The 22,264-nt window shown below is 40.1% G+C and overlaps 2 protein-coding genes across 2 annotated transcripts; both read right to left on the bottom strand.

Annotated features, from left to right (window-relative positions):
• Window positions 1-615: 615 nt before the first annotated feature.
• LOC117038485 (olfactory receptor 7A10-like) lies at window positions 616-1,446 on the bottom strand. The gene is made up of 2 exons (XM_033135452.1): window positions 1,092-1,446; window positions 616-806 (listed from the first exon to the last, which is right to left on the bottom strand). The coding sequence occupies exons 1-2, from the start codon at window positions 1,444-1,446 to the stop codon at window positions 616-618; spliced, it is 546 nt and encodes a 181-aa protein (XP_032991343.1).
• A 9,494-nt stretch (window positions 1,447-10,940) lies between these two features.
• LOC117038484 (olfactory receptor 7A17-like) lies at window positions 10,941-11,861 on the bottom strand. The gene has a single exon (XM_033135451.1). It carries the CDS (start codon window positions 11,769-11,771, stop codon window positions 10,941-10,943), a length of 831 nt encoding a protein of 276 aa, XP_032991342.1. The 5' UTR covers window positions 11,772-11,861.
• Window positions 11,862-22,264: the final 10,403 nt, after the last annotated feature.

The raw sequence follows: 22,264 nt of genomic DNA, 5'->3' as shown, positions 1-22,264 counted from the left end.
ATAAAAAGGAACGAAATCTTACCATTTGTGACACCATGGGTGTACCTGGAGGGAATTATGCTAAGTAAAACAAGTCAGACAGAGAAAGACAAATACCATATGATCTTGCTTATACATGGAATTGAAAGAGAAAAATAAACAAAACAAAAACAGACATATTTACAGAAAACAAATTCATGGTTGCCATAAAGGTGAGGGTATGGGGCTGGGTAAAAAAGTAAAGGGATTAAGAAATATAAATTGATATTTACAAAATAGTCCCAGGGATGTAAATACAGCATACAGAATATAGTAAATAACATTGCAGCAACTGTATATAGTGCCAGGAGGTACAGACTAATGGGGGGTCACTACATAAATTATATGAATGTCTAACCACTATAGTGCACTCCCAAAAGTAATATAAAATAATATTGAGGGTCAACTATAAATAAAAAACATAAATAATTAAAAAAATTGTATACAGAAGTTGAACTCAAACAAATAGATATTCCAGAATATAAATAAAAGAAGGAAATTCCATAAACACAATCTGATTAAAGAATCACAATGTCTGGTTTTAGACTTGGAGCCATGAAACCAAGGGCACTTTTTCAGTCAGGACGACCGTCCCTTTTATGCTGTCATCCCAAAGGACCTTTTCAGAGCCCCCTTTATGTCTTTATTCCTGAGACTGTAGATGAAGGGGTTCAGCATGGGGGTGACCACTGTGTACAGGACCGAGGCTGTAGCACTAGAGCGTGCATTGTGGGTAGCAGGAGAGCTGAGGTACACTCCTAGGCATGTTACATAAAATAAGGAGACAACTGAGAGGTGAGACGCACAGGTAGAAAATGCTTTATACTTCCCCTGAGCAGAGGACATCGCACGTATGCAGGAAACGATCCTATAGTAAGAGCAAAGGATCCCAGTCAGGGGACCACCACCTACCAGCACAGCTACAAAATACATCACCAGGGTGTTAAGAAAGGTGTCAGAACAGGCAAGTTGGATCATCTGGTTGACTTCACAGAAAAAGTGGGGTATTTCCAAGTCTGTACAGAAGGACAGCCTCAGCACCATTAAACTTTGTAATAAAGCATTCAGGACACTCATGATCCAGGACACCAGAACCAACAGTCCACAGATCCGGGGGTTCATGATGACCGTGTAGTGCAGGGGGTGACAGATGGCCACGAAGCGGTCATAGGCCATCACGGTCAGGAGGAAGTTATCCAACATGCCAAAGAGTAGGAAGAAGTACATCTGCGTGATGCAGCCTTCATAGGTTATGACTTTGCTCTGCGTCTGGATGTTCACCAGCATCTTGGGGATGGTGGTGGAGGTGAAACAGATGTCCACAAAGGACAGGTTGGAGAGGAAGAAGTACATGGGCGTGTGCAGGTGGGAGTCAGAGCTGACGGCCAGGACGATGAGCAGGTTTCCAAACACAGTGATCAGGTACATGGAGAGAAAAAGCCCAAAGAGGAGGGGCTGCAGGTCTGGCTCCTCGGAAAGTCCCAGGAGAACAAATTCTGAAACTCTTGTAAGATTCTCTGGTTTCATGAGGAAGACGTGACTTCCAAGACAGGAAAATCACCTGAGTAATTTTCATAGAAAGTGACATTACTCAGATGCTCCAATGCTACAATTTATATTTTGTAGCCAAGTCATTAATTTCAATGTTTTTGTACGGATCTTGTTCTTTTTAGGGGATTCCTGCGCCATCGCAGATTAGGAATTTTTGTCCCAATCTGCTTCTTTCCACTGTCGTGTATTCTACAATTTTCATGAGAAATTCTTCATGTACTTCAGGAATACAAATTGAGCTCTCACCGTGTTTTAGGTACTGTCTAGCCTGTGAGTGCTAGAGGGCTGAAAAACAGAAGTTTATACAAGTCAATGAAGGAGAAAACATATGCAAGCTAATAATAAAAGCATACAACATTTCATATGGTGACAGATCATATGAAGAATGGAAAGGAAGAGTAAAACAAGATAGTGACTATTGTTTTTTTTCCCCAAGATCATTTAGTCAAGTCCTGTAAACAAGGTGACATTTGAACAGAGACTCTAGTGAAGAAAGTGAAGGAGATGCAAGGAAATGTGGGTGTGTATACTTGGAAGGAGGAATGGCCAGTGCAAAGGTCCGGGGGTGGAGCAGAAGGGCTTTAGTGATCTGTCTGAAGTGAATATCGGAGGATCTGAAGAACCTTGATTATAATTATTTTCATGCTGCTTCCCGGCAGTTTTTCTCGCCCAGAAATGATATTATGTCTGGGGTACCTGACATTGCCTGAAGGAATACTGGTAACACCTACAATCCACAGGTAAGCACCCACACCCAACCATTATTCAGCCCCCAAGTCAACAGAGAGAAGGTGAGCAAACCTAGTCAAGACCAGCACTTCAACCTGTATGTGCCTACGGTCAACAGCATCCTACCAGATGCGGAATCTGAGTCAGCAGGTCCTGGGGGCTCAGAGAGTCTGCATTTCTAACCAGCTCCCAGGGGGTGTTGATGCTGCAGCTCCTGGTCTGTGGACCACGCTCTGAGGAGCAAGGTGAGGTCCTGTGTCAGCGTCAGGGGCAGGCAGGTTCAGGTCTTTTGAATCAAATATCTCCTTCCATGTATTAATATTTAAAGCAAGTGTGTAGTCATTCGTTGCAGAAACTATGATAAATTCTATGTTCATTTCTCTTATATAAGGGTCCCTGAGTGTATAATAATACACTTTTAAGAGACTTTGTAGTGAGCAGAATAAGGGCCTCCAAAATATGCCCACACCCCATCCCCAGTGCCTTTGCACTTGATACTTTTATAGCAAGAGAGGACTAGGGTAGGAGATGGGACAGGCTTGCTAACCGACTGACTTTAAGAAGATGACCCAGTGTCATCCAGGTGGGAAGAACGTAACCACAATGGTCCTCTATGTAGAAGCGAGAGACAAGATGAAGAAGCTAAACTGCTGGCTATGAAGGCGGAGGAATGGCCACGAGCCAGGAAAGGCAGGTGGCCAGAATACAGACTGAAATAGGAAGGGAAACAGCATTTCACCTGAGCCTCTAGAAGGAACCCAGCTCTGCAGACATCTGATATTAGTCCATGACACTCATTTCAGGCTTCTCACATCCAGAACTGTGAGAACATATACTTGTTTGTTTTAATCAACTAATGCGGAAATATTTTACAGCAGCAATAGAATCTAATACAGACATTTATTCAATGTAATTTGCAGAGGGGACGGAGTTGAAGCCTCTCCATTCGTTCATTAGCTTCCCTGGGTAAGAGCATTGTGTTTGAAAACCCACATGAAGTAGAAAAGAAATTTTAAATCAAGATGAAGATATTCTACCCCATTAGCTGATACACTGAAGTCCTCATTGCATAAATGTAACGTGGTCTGACTACAATGTTTTTGTGGCATAAGATTTAAGGTACAAGGGTGACCTTCCTTTCTCCATCACTGAAGTGTTTGTTCTCAGCACTGTGTCCTCTTTGCCCAGAAGTTGATCAGTCCTCAATTTATACTCACCAGTGCATGACAGAATTTCTCATTAAAAATATAGAAGACAATGACCACAGGGGGAAAAGGCTGAATGTGGGCTAGGAAACCCTAATTAACTGTTCCAACAGAGAAAGTAAACAAGCAACAAACCAAAATATAGGCAGCCTTGCCAGGATTGAAATAATTCAAAGTAAAACTATTTGGTATTCCTCTTTCTACTTATTAAATAACTTTCCCACGTGAATACCCAGCAGGAGAGAAGTTACTGCAATGCATGTCTCACGAACAGCTCTTGCAAGGGAGTTCCTACCTCCACTGGCCTGGATCTTTCCAAGGAATACCAAACATGGTCAAATACACCCCATCTTAGAAATTCCATACAAACGTTCTGATTGCACTGCACCGGTCTCCATACCTAACACTCTACACTCCTATTCCCACAACAGCAAAACTGCTCTGACATGTTTTCATTGTGCTACAACCTTTTTATGCATCTCAGTCATTCTACAGGGTCACCTAACGGTACATCCATGCCCATCCCTTGATTGTCAACTATGGTACCTGTATTGCATATTCAAGCATCCTAATAATATATTAAATGAATTAATTATAAATCAATTACTTAACAAAAAACTCAGACACAGAGATCTCTGGAGATCTCTAGTCTCCTGGTTGGGCTGTTCTGGTCGCAGTGACTCAGGTGAGTGTTCTCAGCTTCTGACCTCTCTGACCGTTTCCTTCAGTACCTGCTGGGCTCTCAGACTCACCTGGATGGGGTCCCTGAGAGGGAGGACTCTGTGTGGAAGTGAGAATTACTCCCTGGAAGGTTCATGATGGAGACTGAAGCTCTGTCCCCACACGAGACAGCAGGAAGCAGTGAAGCATCAGTTCACAGCCAGCTCAGGAGTCAAAGGCAACACCCAGGTCCTGTCCACCCACGTGGTACAAGCTGAGGGACCGCACAGAGGAGCGTTACCGCGCTCTGTGGATCTGCTCATCAGGCACAGTTCCCTCTTCTTATTCCCTCTGCTCAGCATCCAATTTCCCCCGGGGCCTCTGGACTAAACAGAAAGGAAATTTTTCCTAATGAATCTCTGATCCCAGGAGACCGGGTTAGAAGTCAAGTGAATTTGGTTTTTATTTCATCATGTCCTTGATCTCCCTGAATTACAAGGATATTAGTCCGTGTATCCGGTGTCTCGACCACATTTATAAGAATTACACGATATGAATATTAGAGGCCTTTAAATGTGGTAGACCTTTGTTTTGATTTTCTTAAATTCAACATACATAGAACTAGCATCCTGAAAAGAAAAAACAATTAGGAAAGTGATTCTTCGCAAAAGATAAAGATTTCATCTGTTCAGTATTTCCTTAAAACAACTTTCATAATTTTTGCTACGATCATTAATAGAGAAGACACACATCTTTAAAAACAGAATTCGGATTAGAAAAACGGTCTCTGGGATGGATAGAAGGTAAACCACATTTGGCCGTATGGTCCCCTGTTTTTACTGCTGGTCTGGTGAACACTGTGAGTCTTGCTGAAATCCTCTTGGATTTCGATGAACGGAGGGACATTTGTGTTGGGAGCTAAGAGCTGTGCTATACAACACAGTAGCCACAAGATATGTGTGACTTTTTACAAATTGTAATTAAAATTAAGTAACATTTACAATTCAGTTCCCCAGTCATACCAGCCTCAAGTGTTCAATACAGCAGCTACCACATTAGACAGTGCAGACGTAGAATATGTCCCTCGCAGAAAGTTCTGTGGGACAGCTTTGCCTTAAAGTTCTTTCTAAAATCCCAGGTGTTGCTGGGCGGTTTCTCCACCACCCTAACCCTACCTCACTGAGCCCTCTCCTCCAATGTTGTTACTATTTCAGGAACATTCTTGCTTTCCCTGCAGCTTTACATTGACCTTTGTGAAAACGGGGCTGTGTTTTAAATCACCGTTTACTAAGTGCCATGCAAAGGAACGTGAGGCACATATCACTCAAGTCTGACTGTTACTCCCTGTTTGCTGGCTCGCACCCAATCTGCCTATTGAGTCCCAAACGGCCCTCTCGCTGATGATGCAGGAAGACACGGAGAGCCACACGCAGACCCGCTGCTAATGAAGCTCTACTTGGGCTTGCCCTCCATCGGGGCCCGTTTCTCATCTCGGGGTCGCACACTGGTGTTTTTGCCCCATCAGGGCTCCTTACAGCAACTGGAGGGCAGTAACCCCATGTATTTCTTCAGTACTCTTCACAAGTCAAGTGTCAGTTTAGATTCTTTTTGGTAATTGCTTTTATGTAATAAAAAATCATACCAATGCCGGGAGGGGACTTTGGCACAAAACTTTCTGCAGAAGAAATTTGAATGTAAATTAAATATTAAATATCAGGAAGTTTTGTCGATGTTCCCAAGTGCAATAGTGCTGACAGAGGAAAATTAATATGAAAAACACTTTCATAGTATTTCAATGAAGAGTCCTACTGTGTGTTTTCAAATGCTTCCTAGCAGAAATGCAATGCAGATAAAGCAAATAATACAAATGTTATGTGTCAAATGTAGGTGATGAACATATAGGTGATCGCTATACCTGTCTTTCAGTTTTCCTCTACGTCTTAAATTTGTCATTATAAAACTGAAAAATATGTCATGCACTGTCATAACCAGTGGGCTTTGTTGTTGTTGTTGTTGTTGTTTTTGTAATTTGTTGCTTTTTATTACTTATTGCTAAATAGTATTGGACTGCATGGATATATCACAGTTTGTTTATCAGCTCACCACTTTGTGGACATACAGAGGGTGACAAAAAGGGTGTACACATTTTAAGAAAGGAGAAAACTGTATTAAAATAGTAATACAACGAATGAAGCTAGCATTCATTTGGTTAATGCCATCTTTTGAGCAAACACCATACTACACGTTGCTACTGTAATCCAATTAAACTTCAAAAAGTGATACACAGATAACATCTCTTGAAATATGTACATGTTTTTTGACACCCCCCTCGGTATGTATTCTTTGGGGTTAATTGAATAATGCTGCCTTGATTATTCACATACCAGTTTATGCGGCTTCAATGGTTTTATGAATCAGCTTAAAACATTAATAATGTTTTTAAAAATGATGTGTGCTCTAGCTGCGTGCAGTAATGTTATTGTTCAGCATTGTCTTTAATAAATATCAATGAACCAGAAACACTAGAATTCTCAGAAAAGGTTCTTCTGGTTAATTTAGTTTTCTGGTGAAGTGAGGGTTTGATGACACAGTATCTTTATGTTTTGTGTCAATGTGTCCCCAAATTCTGCTTTTGCAAGCATAGTACAATAAGCCTAACAATGTTTCACAGAAAATTCAAGGTTTGCAGGGTCTCCTGATGACCAAACAGGGAGCTCAGTCCAGGACTGCAGAGAACCATGTCCAGCAGAATGCGTTCTCTGGGCTTTGAATCTAGAACACAGCAGGAGGTTGCTTTTCAAGTAATTCCTTATATGGGTTATTTTTGTAAAATCTGCTCCTAATGATCTCAGAACCATTTCTTTGTGCCTGACTACATGCAAGGTACTTTATATACATTCATACTCTCCTAGGCTCACAGACTCCTGGCGAACGGTTGTCATACCAGTGAAGATGGTGGCCCTGCACTGCTCTGGCCACACAGCACACGCACCTGCACTGTAATCAGGTCTGTCTTCCAGGTCTGTTCTTTCTGTTCTACTGCTTGGTGCCAACCTGCACATGTAACGGCTTCTCTGAAAAGATAATTCTGCAGACTCAAGGAGTAAGCGATTTGGTTTGTTTTCATAGTCTCTTACCGAGGCCAGTTGATATGCTACCAAATTCCTGCACTAATTTCTGGGAAGCAAGCTGATTACCACCTATGTACACTTGCTCACCTTGTGAGCAGAAAAATAATAGCCAAGATTTATTGGGACATTATATATTATGTCCCATTATATATGTCTGATACCATAAGGCTATTTTTAATGATTATCTCATTCAATCTTCTCAAATATCTATGGAAAAGCTACTTTTATTATCCACATTTCACAACTGAGAAAACTGAAGAGTCTCAAAGATGTGAAGTTGTCCACAGATGAAAAGGTTATTTGTTTCATATATTTTTAAATTGACGGATAATTGTCATTGCCTTTAAATATTGTTCAAGAACACTGGTGGTTTAGAATTTGTTCCCTGAGCCGCTGTAAGGAAGTCTCCATTGCATAAAGTAAATGTGATTCTGACTTTGAAGCCTTTGTGCATTAAGATAGGAAATGTATTCAGTACTGACATTCAGGTCAACCATTCTTCTTTAACTCCATACGCCTACAGTTCTAATTCTCCTAGTTTCATGTTAATTTAACCATTCATTCTTTTAACTTCTATTCTCTCCAAATTTCTTTCCAGTTTCCTTTCACATGAAAGTGACATTAATGAGTCTGTGTGATGGTGTGTGTGTGTGTGTGTGTGTGTGTGTGTGTGTGTGTTACCTGAAATAGAGTCTGGTAAAAATGTCCATATATGTACGTGTACATACACTCCTTACCTGTGAAATAGTTCTTAGACTCATGACTATTTCCAAACAGTTTATTTATTCTAACAGCATCCACCTGATTTAGCTTCATCAGCCCATATCATCAGAAATGCGGAAATAGGATCAGGGTGATTACATTTTTTACAATCACATAACAAAGCAATTAATTATGTATTGATTACATATATATTAATTATAAATATTTGTATAATTTATATATGTAATTATCTATAAATAGATTTATGCATAAATATATATATATATATATATATATATATTCATGCAAAATGTATTCTTAATTTTTGTATGGCTCCTTTAATTCAGCAATGGATGCATTTGAAAGGAGATCAAATATGGAAAGATATACTCCATTACTAGAAGAATTAATATTGTTAAAATGTCCATACTACAGTTAAAGAGAAAATCACAGGCACAAAATGGCATCACTGGTGCTAAAAAGCCATGAGGCCAAACTTTGATTTCATATGGGACCTCTCAGCAGTTTCAACCTCTATTAGATATGTAATTTTAATCGAGCAGTCTGGAATTTTCTGTGAAAGCACTGGTCACATGGACCCTCTCCATTCCCCATGGAAGGAATTTGGAATCTATAGGATAAAACCATTGCTGTTCCCTTCCTCCTCCCCAAAACCCAGGTGTAAAATTCATGTTGTCTTTTTTTTTCTTAATAACTCTTCACCCCACCCTTCTTCAATGAAAACCTTCCATTTTATACAACCACTGGCTGTTCCCTTCTGGTTGCTGGAAGGGACACTGCCTCATTCAGGAATCACTTAATAAAGCTAATTACATCTCCAAATGTACTTGATTGATTTTTGGTGTTTTGATAGGGATTGTATTAAGTCAATAGATTGCCTTGGGTAGTGTGGACATTTTAATGATGTTAATTTCTCCTCTCCGATACCACCACAAAAGCTTCCATTTATTGTATATTCTACAATTTCTTTTTCAGTGTCATGTACTTTTCTGAGTATAGGTCTATTCCCTTCTTGGTCCAATTTATTCTTAGGGGTTCTTTTGATGCAATTATAAATGAGATTGTTTTCTTTATTTCTCTTTCTGATAGTTCAGTATTATTGTATTAAAATTCAACTGTTTTCTAAATATTAACTACGCATTTTTCAAAGAAATAGAAGAAATGATCTTAAAATTGATAAGAAACCACAAAAGACCATGAATGACCACTTGGACTCTTGAGAAACAGCAATGTTGGAGCTATCCTGTTACCTGATATCAAGCTATACTACAAGGCTACAGTAATGAAAACAGCATAGTATAGGCATAAAAACAGACACTTAATTCAATGAAATAGAATAAAGAGCCCAGAAATAAACCCACACTTACATGATCCTTTGTCTCTGACAACGAGGCAAGAATATACAGTGAGGTAAAGACAGTCTCTGCAATAAATGGTGTTGGGAAAACTTAAATATATGGGAAACTATGAAACTGGAACACCTTCTTACACGATATACAAGAATAAATTCAAAACGGATGAAAGACTTAAATGTAAGACTTGGAACCATAAAACTCCTGGAAGAAAACATAGGCAGTAAATTCTCTGACATTGCTCTTAACAACATTTGTTTTCTGATATATACCTTCTTGGGCAAGGGAAATAACACAAAAAAAATAAACAAGTGGAACTACATCCAACTAAAAAGTTCTTGCACAGCAATGAAAATCATCAACAAATAGAAAAGACAACCTACTGATTGGGAGCAGACATTTGCCAATGATACATCAGATAAGGGTTATATCCCAAATTTGTAAAGAATACATACAGGTCAACCTCAAAACAACAAACAATCCCATTTCAAAAAGGGCAGAGGACCTGAATAGACGTTTCTCCAAAGAGGACATACTGACGGCTAATTGGTATATAAAAAGATGGTCAAGGTCATTAATCATCAAATTAAAACCACAATGAGATATCGACTCACACGTGTCAGAATGGCTGTTGTAAATCAACAAGCAACAAGTGCCAGTCGGGACGTGGATAAAAAAAGAACTCTCATGTACTGTCAATGGGATTGCAAATTGCAGCCAATATGGAACACAGTATGGAGTTTCCTCAAAAAATTAAAAAAGGGACTACTGTATGAGCCAACAATTCCCCTCTAGTATTTATCCAAAGAAATCCAAAACACTAATTAGGAAAGATGTATGAAACCCTATGTTCACTGCAACACTATTTACAATACCAATATGTAAGCAACCTAAGTGCTCATCACGTGACGACTGGATGAAGAAGATGTGGTACATATGTACAATGGATTATTACCTGGTCATAAAAAAGAGTGAAATCTTCCCATTAGTGACAACATGTGTAGACCTGGAGGATATTATCCTAAGTAAAACCAGTCAGACAGAGAAAGACAAATACCGTGTGATCTCACTTGTACGTGGAATGTCCAGACAAAACTAAACAAAACAGAAACAGACTCATATTATAGAGAACAATTGATGGTTGCCTGACAGGTGAGGGTTGTGGGGTTGGGTAAAACAGTGAAGGGATGAAGAAATACAAATTGGTAGTTACAAAATAGTCACAGGGATGTAAAGTACAGCATACGGAATATGGTAAATAATATTGCAGCAACTACGCATAGTGCCAGGTGGGTACTAGACTAAAGGGGTAACACTATATATATTACATAAATGTCCAGCCGCGACAGTGCACACCTGCAACTCGTATAAAGTAATACTGAATGCCAACTCTACAGGAAAAAGTACACAGTTAAAATTTTATAGAAAAGTTGAACACAAATGGAAATTCCAGAATATAAATAAAAGAAGGAATTCAACAAACACAATCTAATTAAAGAATCACAATGTGAGGTTTTAGACTTGGAGCCATGAAACCAAGGGCACTTTTTCAGTCAGGACGACCGTCCCTTTTATGCTGTCATCCCAAAGGACCTTTTCAGAGCCCCCTTTATGTCTTTATTCCTGAGACTATAGATGAAGGGGTTCAGCATGGGGGTGACCACTGTGTACAGGACCGAGGCTGTAGCACTAGAGCGTGCATTGTGGGTCACAGCAGAGCTGAAATACACTGCTAGGCCTGTTAAATAAAATAAGCAGACGACCGAGAGGTGAGACGCACAGGTAGAAAATGCTTTATACTTCCCCTGAGCAGATGACATCGCACGTATGCAGGAAACGATCCTATAGTAAGAGCAGAGGATCCCAGTCAGGGACCCACCACCCAGTAGCACAGTTACAATATATAACACCAGGGTATTAACAAAGGTGTCAGAATAGGCAAGTTGGATCATCTGGTTGAGTTCACAGAAAAAGTGGGGGACTTGCAAGTCTGCACAGAAGGACAGTCTCAGCACCATTAAGCTTTCTAACAAGGAAATCAGGACACTCATGATCCAGGACACCAGAACCAACTGTCCGCAGAGGTGGGGGTGCATGATGACCGTGTAGTGCAGGGGGTGACAGATGGCCACAAAGCGGTCATAGGCCATCACGGTCAGGAGACAGATATCCAACGCTGCAAAGAATAGGAAAAAGTACATCTGTGTGATGCAGCCTTCATAGGTTATGACTTTGCTCTGCGTCTGGATGTTCACCAGCATCTTGGGGATGGTGGTGGAGGTGAAACAGATGTCCACAAAGGACAGGTTGGAGAGGAAGAAGTACATGGGCGTGTGCAGGTGGGAGTCTGAGCTGACGGCCAGGACGATGAGCAGGTTTCCAAACACAGTGATCAGGTACATGGAGAGGAAAAGCCCAAAGATGAGGGGCTGCAGGTCTGGCTCCTCTGAAAGTCCCAGGAGAACAAATTCTGAAACTCTGGTAAGATTCTCTGGTTCATGAGGAAGACGTGACTTCCAAGACAGGAAAATCACACGAGTAATTTTCATACGAAGTGACATTACTCAGATGCTCCAATGCTACAATTTCTATTTTGTAGCCAAGTAATTAATTTCAATATTTTTCTATGGATCTTCTTCCTTCCAATGGTCCTGTGCCATCTCAGGTTAGGAATTTTTGTCCCAATCTGCTTCTTTCCAGAGGTGTCATCTATTCTACAGTTTTCATGAGAAATTCTTCATGTATTTCAGGAATGTAAATTGAGTGATCACCCTGTTTTAGGTACTGTCTAGTCTGTGGCTACTAGAGTGCTGAAAAACAGAAGTTCATAGAAGTCAATGATGGAGAGATAATATGCAAGCTACTAATAAAAACATATAACATTTCATATGGTGACAGATCATATGAAGAAAAGGAAAGCAAGTGTGAAACAAGATAGTGACTAGTGGTTTTTTTTCCCAAGGGCATTTATCAAGTCCTCCAAACAAGGTGACATTTGAACAGAGACCTCAGTGAAGAAAGTGAGGGAGAGGCAAGGAAATGTGGGAGTGTGTTCTTGGAAGAAGCAAAGGCGCTGGGTTGGAGCAGAAGGGCTTTAGTGATCTGTCCAAGTGAATACCGGAGTATCTAATGGACCCTGATTATAATTTTTTTCAGGTTACTTCTCGTCAGTGTTTCTCACCGATAAATGATATTATGTCTGGGGTACCTGGCATTGCCTGAAGGAGTACTGCCAACACCTACAATCCACAGGAAAGCACCCACACCCAACCATTATTCAGCCCCCAAGTCAACAGAGAGAAGGTGAGCAAAAGTAGTCAAGACCAGCACTTCAACCTGTATGTGCCTACGGTCAATAGCATCCTACCAGACGCAGAATCTGAGTCAGCAGGTCCTGGGGGCTCAGAGAGTCTGCATTTCTAACCAGCTCCCAGGGGGTGTTGATGCTGCAGCTCCTGGTCTGCGGCCCAGGCTCTGAGGAGCAAGGTGAGGTCCTGTGTCAGCGTCAGGGGCAGGCAGGTTCAGGTTTTCTGAATCAACTATTTCCTTGCGTGAATTATTAAAGCAATTAGTGTACTCACTCATTCCAGAAACTATGTAAATTCTGCTTTTATTTCTCTTATAAAATGGACCTGAGTGTATAATAATATACTTTTAAGAGACTTTGTAGTGAGCAGATAAGGGCCTCCAAAATATGTCCACACTCTGTCCCCAGTGCCTTTGCATTTGATATTTTTATAGCAAGGGAGGATTAGGGTAGGAGATGGGACGGGCTTGCTAACCTTAGGCTGACGTTAAGAAGATGACCCAGTGTCATCCAGGTGGGAGGAATGTAACCACAATGTTCCTCTATGTAGAAGCGAGAGACAAGATGAAGAAGCTAAACTGCTGGCTTTGAAGGCGGAGGAATGGACATGAGCCAGGAAAGGCAGGTGGCCAGAATACAGACTGAAATAGGAAGGGAAACAGCATTTCACCTGAGCCTGTAGAAGGAACCCAGCTCTGCAGACACCTTGATATTAGTCCATGACACTCAGTTCAGGCTTCTCACATCCAGAACTGTGAGAACATATGTTTGTTTGTTTTAATCAACTCATGCGGGAATATTTTACAGCTGCAATAGAATCTAATACAGACATTTATTCAATGTAATTTGCAGAGGGGACGGAGTTGAAGCCTCTCCATTTGTTCATTAGCTTCCCTGGGTAAGAGCATCGTGTTTGAAAACCCACATGAAGTAGAAAGAAATTTTAAATCAAGATGGAGATGGTCCACCCCATTAGCTGATACACTGAAGTCCTCATTGCATAAATGTAACGTGGTCTGACTACAATGTTTTTGTGGCATAAGATTTAAGGTACAAGGGTGACCTTCATTTCTCCATCACTAAACTCTTTTGTTCTCAGCACTGTGTCCTCTTTTCCTAGATATTTATCAGTGCTCAATTTATACTCCCCAGTGCACGACAGAATTTCTCCTTAAAAATATAGAAGACAATGAGCACCGGGGTAGAAAGGATGAATGTAGGCTCGGAATATCTGCCTAACTGTTCCAACAGAGAAAGTAAACACGTAACAAACCAAACTATATGCAGCCTCGCCAGGATTGAAATAATTCAAAATAAAAGTTTTGCTATTCCTCTTTCTACTTATTAAATAACTTTTTCATGTGAATCCCCAGCAGGAGAGAAGATACTGCAATGTACGTCTCACAAATGTGTGTTGCAAGGGAGTTCCTACCTCCACTGGCCTGGATCTTTCTAGTGAATACAACACATGCTCAAATACACCCCATCTTAGAAATTCCATACAAACGCTCTAACTTCACTGCACCGGCCTCCACACCTAACAGTCCATCCTCCTACTCCCCCAACGGCAAAACTGCTCTGATATATTTTCATTGTACCCCAACCATTTTATGCATCTCACTCATTTTACAGGTCACCTAACGGTACATCCATATCCATCACTTAATTGTTAACTATGGTCCCTGTATGGAAGATTCAAGCATCCTTATTAATGTATTAAATGATTTAGTTATAAACCAATTAATAACCCAAGAACACAGACACGGTGATCTGTAGTGTCCTGGCTGGGCTGTTAGGGTCGCAGTGACTCAGGTGAGTGTTCTCAGCTTCTGACCTCTCTGACCCTTTCCTTCAGTACCTGCTGGGCTCTCAGACTCACCTGGATGGGTCTCTGAGAGCGAGGATTCTGTGTGGAAGTCAGAATTACTCCCTGGAAGGTTCATGATGGAGACTGAAGCTCTGTCCCCACACGAGACAGCAGGAAGGAGTGAAGCATCAGTTCACAGCCAGCTCATGAGTCAAACGCAACACCCAGGTCCTGTCCACCCACGTGGTACAAGCTGAGGGACCGCACAGAGGAGCGTTACCGCGCTCTGTGGATCTGCTCATCGGGCACAGTTCCCTCTTCTTATTCCCTCTGCTAAGCATCCAATTTCCCCCGGGGCCTCTGGACTAAACAGAAGGAAATTTTTCCTAATGAATCTCTGATCCCAGGAGACCGGGTTAGAAGTCAAGTGAATGTGGTTTTTCTTTCATCATGTGCTTGATCTCCTTGTTTTAAAAGGACATTAGTCCGTGTATCCTGTGTCCTGACCACATTTATTAGAATTACACGATATGAATATTAGAAGCCTTCAAAATGATAGATTTGGTGTTGTTGGTTTTTAATTGAACATACAAGGTACTAGCCCCTGAAAAGGCAAAATCAATTAGGAAAGTGGTTCTCCCCAAAAGATGAGTTTTTCATCTGTTCATATATTTCCTTAAAACAGCTTTCACCATTTCGTCTACGAGTAGTAGTAGAGAAGAGGCACATCTTTTAAAACAGAATTTGTATTAGAAAAATGGTCTCAGGGATGGATAGAAGGTGAACTGCATTTGGCCTTACGGTCCCCCATTTGTACTGCTGGTCTGGTGAACACTGTGAGTCTTGCTGAAATCCTCTGCGATTTCGATGACCTGAGGGACATTAGTGTTGGGAGCTAAGAGCTGTGCTATACAACACAGTAGCCACTAGGTACGTGAGATTATTTAAAAATTGTAATTAAAATTAAATAAAATTTAAAATTCAATTTCCCTTTCATACTAACCTCAAGTGTTCAATACAGCAGCTACCACATTAGACAGTGCAGACATAGAATATGTCCCTCGCAGAAGGTTCTGTGGGACAGCTTTGCCTTAAATGTCTTTCAAAATCCCCAGATATTGCTGGGCTGTTTCTCCACCACCCTAACCCTACCTCACTGAGCCCTCTCCTCCAACTTTATCACTATTTCAGGAACATTCTTGCTCTCCCCGCAGCTCCACATTGACCTTTGTGAAAACGGGGGCTGTGTTTTAAATCACCGTTTACTAAGTGCCATGCAAAGGAACATGAGGCACATGTCACTCAAGTCTGACTGTTAGTCCATGTTTGCTGGCTCGCACCCAATCTGCCTATTGAGTCCCAAACGGCCCTCTCGCTGATGATGCAGGAAGACACGGAGAGCCACACGCAGACCCGCTGCTAATGAAGCTCTACTTGGGCTTGCCCTCCATCGGGGCCCGTTTCTCATCTCGGGGTCGCACACTGGTGTTTTTGCCCCATCTGAGCTCCTTACAGCAACTTGAGGGCCGTAACCCCATGTATTTCTTCAGTGCTTTTCACAAGTCAAGCGTCGGTTTAGATCCTTTGTGATGATTGCTTTTATATAATACAAAATTTTACCAACGCGGAGAAAAGACTTTGTCTCAAAACTTCCCACAGGGGAAATTTGAATGTGAATTAAAATTAAATATCAGGAAGTTCTTGCCAATGTTCCCAAAGTCCAATAGTGCTGACAGAGGAAAGTTGATATGAAACAACGCAAGCGTAGTATTTCAGTGAAGTGTCGTTCTGTGTGCTTTCAAATGCTTCTTAGCAGAAATGTAATGCAGATAAAGCAAATATTACAAATGTTATGAAATAAATGTAGGTGATGAACATATAGGTGATCACCATACGAGTCTTCCACTTTTTCTCTATGTTTAAAATTGTCATAATAAAATGTTGAAAAAATATGTCACGCCACTGGCATATTGTCCGTTTTGGTGGTTTTTTTGTCTTTGTTTCTTTTAGTAGTTCATTTTTTTTATTGTTTATTGCTAAATAGTATTCAATTGTATGGATATATCACATTTGGTTTATCTACTCACCAGTTTGTGGACATACAGAGGGGGCCACAAAAATGTACACTCGTCAAGAAAAGAAAAAACTGTATTCAGATAAGAATACAATGAATGACGCTAGCATTCACTTACTTAACGCCGTTTTGTGCGCACATCATACTACACGTTGCTACTGTAATTCAATTCAACTTCGAAAAATAATACCTAGATAAAATCTCTTAAAAAATGCACATCTTTTTGACACCCCCCTCGGTATGTATTCTTCGGGGCGACAGGATTAATGCTGCCTTAATTATTCACAGGCCAGTTTATGCAGCTTCAATGGTTTATAAATAAGCATAAAAATTACTAATGTTTTTTTAATGGCTTGTGCACTCACTGCATGCAATAATGTTATTGTTCAACCTCATGGTTATTGAATTTTAATAAAACTAGAAACCCTAGAATTATCAGAAAAGGTTCTTCTGGGTAATTTAGCTTTCTGGTGAAGTGAGGGTTTGATGACATGGTATCTTTTTGTTTTGTGTCAATGTGTCCCCAAATTCTGCTTTTGCAAGCATAGTACAATAAGCCTAACAATGTTTCACAGAAAATTAAAGGTTTGCAGGGTCTCCTGATGACCAAACAGGGAGCTCAGTCCAGGACTGCAGAGAACAATGTCCAGCAGAATGTGTTCTCTGGGCTTTGAATCTAGAACACAGCAGGAGGTTGCTTTCCAAGTAATTCCTTATATGAGGTATTTTTGTAAAACATGTTCATAATTATCTCAGAACCATTTCTTTGTGCCTGACTATATGCGAGGCACTTTACACAAACGTTCATACTCTCGTAGGCTCACAGACTCCTGGAGGACAGGTGTCACACCAGTGAAGACAGTGGCCCTGCACTGCTCTGGCCACATAGCACACGCACCTGCATTGTAATCAGGTCTGTCTTCCAGGTCTGTTCTTTCTATTCTACTGCTTGGTGCCAACCTATACATGTAACTACCTCTCTGAAAAGAAAATTCTACGGACTCAGGAGTAAGTGATTTGGTTTGTTTTCACAGTCTTCTACCAGGGCCAGTTGATATGCTACCAAATTCCTGCACTAATTTCTGGGAAGCAAGCTGATTACCACCTACGTACACTTGTTCATCTCCTGAGCAGACTAATAATTTAAACATTTATTGAGCCATAATAATGTCAGATACCATTAGGCTATTTTTAATAATTTTGTCATTCAATCTTCTCAAATATCTATGGAAAAGGTACTTTTATTATCCACATTATACAACTGAGAAAACTGAACAGTCTCAAGGAGGTGAAGTTGTCCACCGATAAAAAGGTTATTTCTTTCATATATTTTTAAATTGAGGAATAATTGTCATTTTCCTCAAATATTAATCAAGATCACTGGTTGCTTAGAAACCTGGTCATTTCAGAAATTGAAACAATTATCAATAATAATTTTATTTAAAAATATTTTAAAAAATATTTTATTTTGCTTTAGCGAGCAGCTGACAAGAAGCTATGTTGACCTTGAAAGGCAGTGTTGTTCTTTCTTCAATCTCTTCCTTGGATCATGAATTGATTTGGAGCCACGTCTTCCAAGAAAAATCCCCAAATTGTGAAGAAAACAAATACACTTCTGTTGAGAAAAATCAAAGCTAGAATGTTTAGCCATTAAAGTGTTTTCCCCAAGTCGCCTCAGCTCAAGTGACATCACTTCAGTGACTCAGGAAGGGGCAGGCTCACTTCCTCCGTATCACCCATCACAGAACACCTGTTGTCAAGCAGCCAGCCAGGGGCTTGGACGGGACGCCACATACAGGGAGACTTCATTGTGTTCTGACGTTCACATCTGGCGTATGAAGGAATAAAATATCTTAATTCCCAAGTGACAAAGTAAACACTTTAGGATCACTTACTCTAAATCTCAATTCTGCCGCAGCCCAAGAAAACACGCAAAGTCCTTTTTACCTCACGGCTGTGGGCCCCCCAATACTCGGCACAGTTATCCTCGGGTGTAACTGCTTCTCATGGTTCACTTCTTCCCTGTCTCTGCGTGAAGCACAGTGATACCATGTCTCTCTCACAGTCACAAATTCATGCTATCATCCTATCTTTAAGAATTTCAACCTGGGGCTGAGGGGCCGGCCCGGTGTCCCAGGCAGTTTGAATTTCATGTTCCTAACCTCAAAGGCTGCCGGTTCGATTCCCACATGGTCCAGCGGGCTCTCAACTACAAGGTTGTTGGGTTCAACACCCAAAAGGGATGGTGGGCTGCGCCTCCTGCAAGTGAAAACGACAACTACACCTGGAGCTGAGCCGTTTCCTCCACAACTAAGATTGAAAGGATAGCAACTTGACTTGGAAAAAGTCCTGGAAGTACACACTCTTCCCCAATAAAGTCCTGTTCCCCTTCCCCAATAAAATTTTTTAAAAAAAATTCAACCAATCATTCGGGTCTGGATTAATTCTTCCTTTTGCATTAGTAGAAAACTGGGACTTTAAGGAAACTGTTCAGGCTGGGAGGTCAAAGGGGGGAGATGAGGTCATAGAAGTTTATGAGCCCAGCTGATTGAACGCATTGGTCCTAACGTCCTTTTGTAAAAAACTCTAGGTTCCTGTCTCCCTTATGTCTATATCTACCATTTTAGAACACGTGGCTCAGTGGGTCTCCATGTGCAGGTGCAGGGCGACATTATTAATGAGTCTGTGTGAAGGTGTGATGGTGTGATGGTGTGATGTGTGTGTGTTTACCTGAAATGAGTCAGGCAAGAATGTACATACATGTATGTGTACATACACTGCTTACCTGTAAAAGAGTTCTTGGACTCACCAACTATTTCCAAACAGTTTATTTATTCTAATGACATCCACCTGGTTTAGCTTCATCAGCCCATATCACCATCAGAAATGCGGAAATAGGATCAGGGTGATTACATTTATTACAATCACATAACAAAGCAATTAATTATATATTGATTACAATACAGTAACTATGAATATGTATATAATATATATAATTATCTATAAATATATTTATCGATATATATATTCATGCAATATGTATTCTTTATTTTTGTATGGCTCTTTTAACTCAGCAATACATACATTTGAAAAGAGATTAGAATATGGAAGTATATTCTGTGCTCAATTATTGGAAGAATTATTATTGTTAAAATGTCCTTACTACAGTTAAACAGAAAATCACAGGCACAAAATGGCATCGCTGGTGCTAAACACTCATGAGGCCAAACTTAGATTTAATATGGAACCTAATGGCAGTTTCAACCTCTATTAGAAATGTAATCTTAATCAACCAGTCTGGAATTTTCTGTGAAAGCACTGGTCACATGGGCCCTCTCCATACCCCATGGAAGGAAGAGAAAATCTGTAGGATTAAAAACTACAGTTCCTTCCCTTCTCCCCCAAAAAATCCAGGTGTGAAATAAACCTTTTCTTTTCTTTTGTTAATACCTCCTCGCCCCAACCTTCTTCCCAGGAAAACCTTCCATTGTGTACAACCACTGGCTATTCCCTTCTGGTTGCTGGAAGGGACACTGCCTCAGTCACAAAGCACTTAATAAAGCCAATTCCGTCTCCAAATGCACTTGGCTAATTCTTGGTGTTTTGATAGGGATTGCATTAAGTCAATAGATTGCTTTGGGTAGTGTGGACATTTTAACAATGTAAATTTCTCATGTCTGCTACCACGTATAGGTTTCCATTTATTGTATCTTCTTCAATTTCTTTCTTCAGCGTCATGCACTTTTCTGAGTATAGGTCTATTCCCTCCTTGGTCCAATTTATTTCAAGGTACTTTTTTGATGCAATAGTAAGTGAGATTGTTTTCTTTATTTCTCTTTCTGATAGTTCAGTATTAGTGTATAAAAATTCAACTGATTTCTAAATGTTAACTATGCATTTTTCACAAGACTAGAACAAATAATCTTAAAATTGATATGGAACCACAAAAGACCATGAATAACCACTTGAACTCTTGAGAAACAGCAAAGAACTCTTGAGAAACAGCAAAGTTGGAGATATTATGTTACCTGATGTCAAGCCATAATACAAGGCTATGGCAATGAAAATAGCACGGCATGGGCATAAAAACAGCCACTTAATTCGATGGAATAGAAAAAAGAGACCAGAAATAAACCCACACTTTTATGGTCCTTTGTCTATGACAACAAGACAATAATATACAGTGAGGTAAAGACAGTCTCTTCAATAGATGGTGTTGGGAAAACCGGACATGTACACGCAAAAATATGAAACTGGAACACCTTCTTACACCATATACAAGAATAAACTCAAAATGGATGAAAGACTTAAATGTAAGACGTGGAACCATCAAACTCCTAGAAGAAAACATAGGCAGTAATTCTCTGACATTGCTTTTAGTAACATTTGTTTTCTTATATATCTCCTTGGGCAAGGGAAACAAAACAAAAAATAAAAAAGTGGAACTCCATCCAACTAAGAGTTTTTGCACAGCAATGAAAACTATCAACAAAAAGAAAAGACAACCTATTGATTGTGGAGGGGACATTTGCCAATGATACATTGGATAAGTGTTATACACCAAATTTGTAAACAATACATACAACTCAACCTCAAAACAACAAAAAATCCCATTTGAAAAAGGACACAGGACCTGAGTAGACATTTCGCCAAAGAGGACATACCAATGGCCAATAGGTATATAAAAACATGGTCAGGGTCACTAATCATCAAATTAAAACCACAATGAGATATCACCTCACACGTGTCACAATGGCTGTTCTAAATCAACAAGCAACAAGTGCTGGTGAGGACGTGGAGAAAAAAAGAACTCTCATGTACTGCTGGTGGGATTATAATTGGTGCAGCCAATGCAGAACACAGTATGGAGTTTCCTCAAAAAATTAAAAATAGGACTACTGTATGAGCCAGCAATTCCCCTTCTGAGTAATTATGCAAAGAAATCCAAAACACTAATTAGGAACAATATATACACCCCTGTGTTCTCTGCAACACTATTTAAAGTAGCCAAATGTATAAGCAACCTAAGTGTTCATCAATTGACCACTGGATAAAGAAGAGGTAATATGTATATACAACGGATTATTGTATAAAAAAGAATGAAATCTTACCATTTGTGACAACATGGGTAGATCTGGAGGGTATTATGCTAAGTAAAACCAGTCAGACAGAGAAAGACAAATACCATATGATCTCACTTATACGTGGAATGTAAAGACAAAAATAAACAAAATGGAAACAGACTCATATTACAGAGAATGAATTCATGGTTGCCAGAGAGGGGAGGGTTTTGGGGCTGGGTAAAAAAAGTGAAAGGCTTAAGAAATACAAATTGGTAGTTACAAAATAGTCACAGGGATGTAAAGTACAGCATACAGAATACAGTAAATAATATTGCAACAACTACGCATAGTGCCAGGTGGGTACTAGACTAATGGAGGATCACTACATAAATTACATAAATGTCTGGTATAGTGTACACCTGAAGCTAATATTAAATAACATTGAATGTCAACTGAAACGGAGAAAGTAAACAATTTTTAAAACTTACGTAGAATGTTGAACACAAACAAATGGAAATTCCAGAATATAAATAAAAGAAGGAAATTCTACAAACACAGTCAGATTAAAGAATCACAATGTCTGGTTTTAGACTTGGAGCCATGAAACCAAGGGCACTGTTTCAGTCTCAGTATGATCGTCCCTT

This window comes from Rhinolophus ferrumequinum, chromosome 18 (genome assembly GCF_004115265.2).
Source record: "Rhinolophus ferrumequinum isolate MPI-CBG mRhiFer1 chromosome 18, mRhiFer1_v1.p, whole genome shotgun sequence".
NCBI classification, from domain to species: Eukaryota; Metazoa; Chordata; class Mammalia; order Chiroptera; family Rhinolophidae; genus Rhinolophus; species Rhinolophus ferrumequinum.
Note: the sequence above shows the minus strand (reverse complement) of the source record. Positions and strands in the feature narration are given on the sequence as shown.

Coding starts and splice junctions, on each gene's coding strand:
- LOC117038485 (XM_033135452.1), bottom strand. CDS start 1,446: ATGTACCTGATCACTGTGTTTGGAAACCTGCTCATCGTCCTGGCCGTC. Junction 807..1,091: donor TCTGGTGTCCTGGATCATGA/GTGTCCTGAATG, acceptor CTCACCTCTCAG/TTGTCTCCTTATTTTATGTA.
- LOC117038484 (XM_033135451.1), bottom strand. CDS start 11,771: ATGTACCTGATCACTGTGTTTGGAAACCTGCTCATCGTCCTGGCCGTC.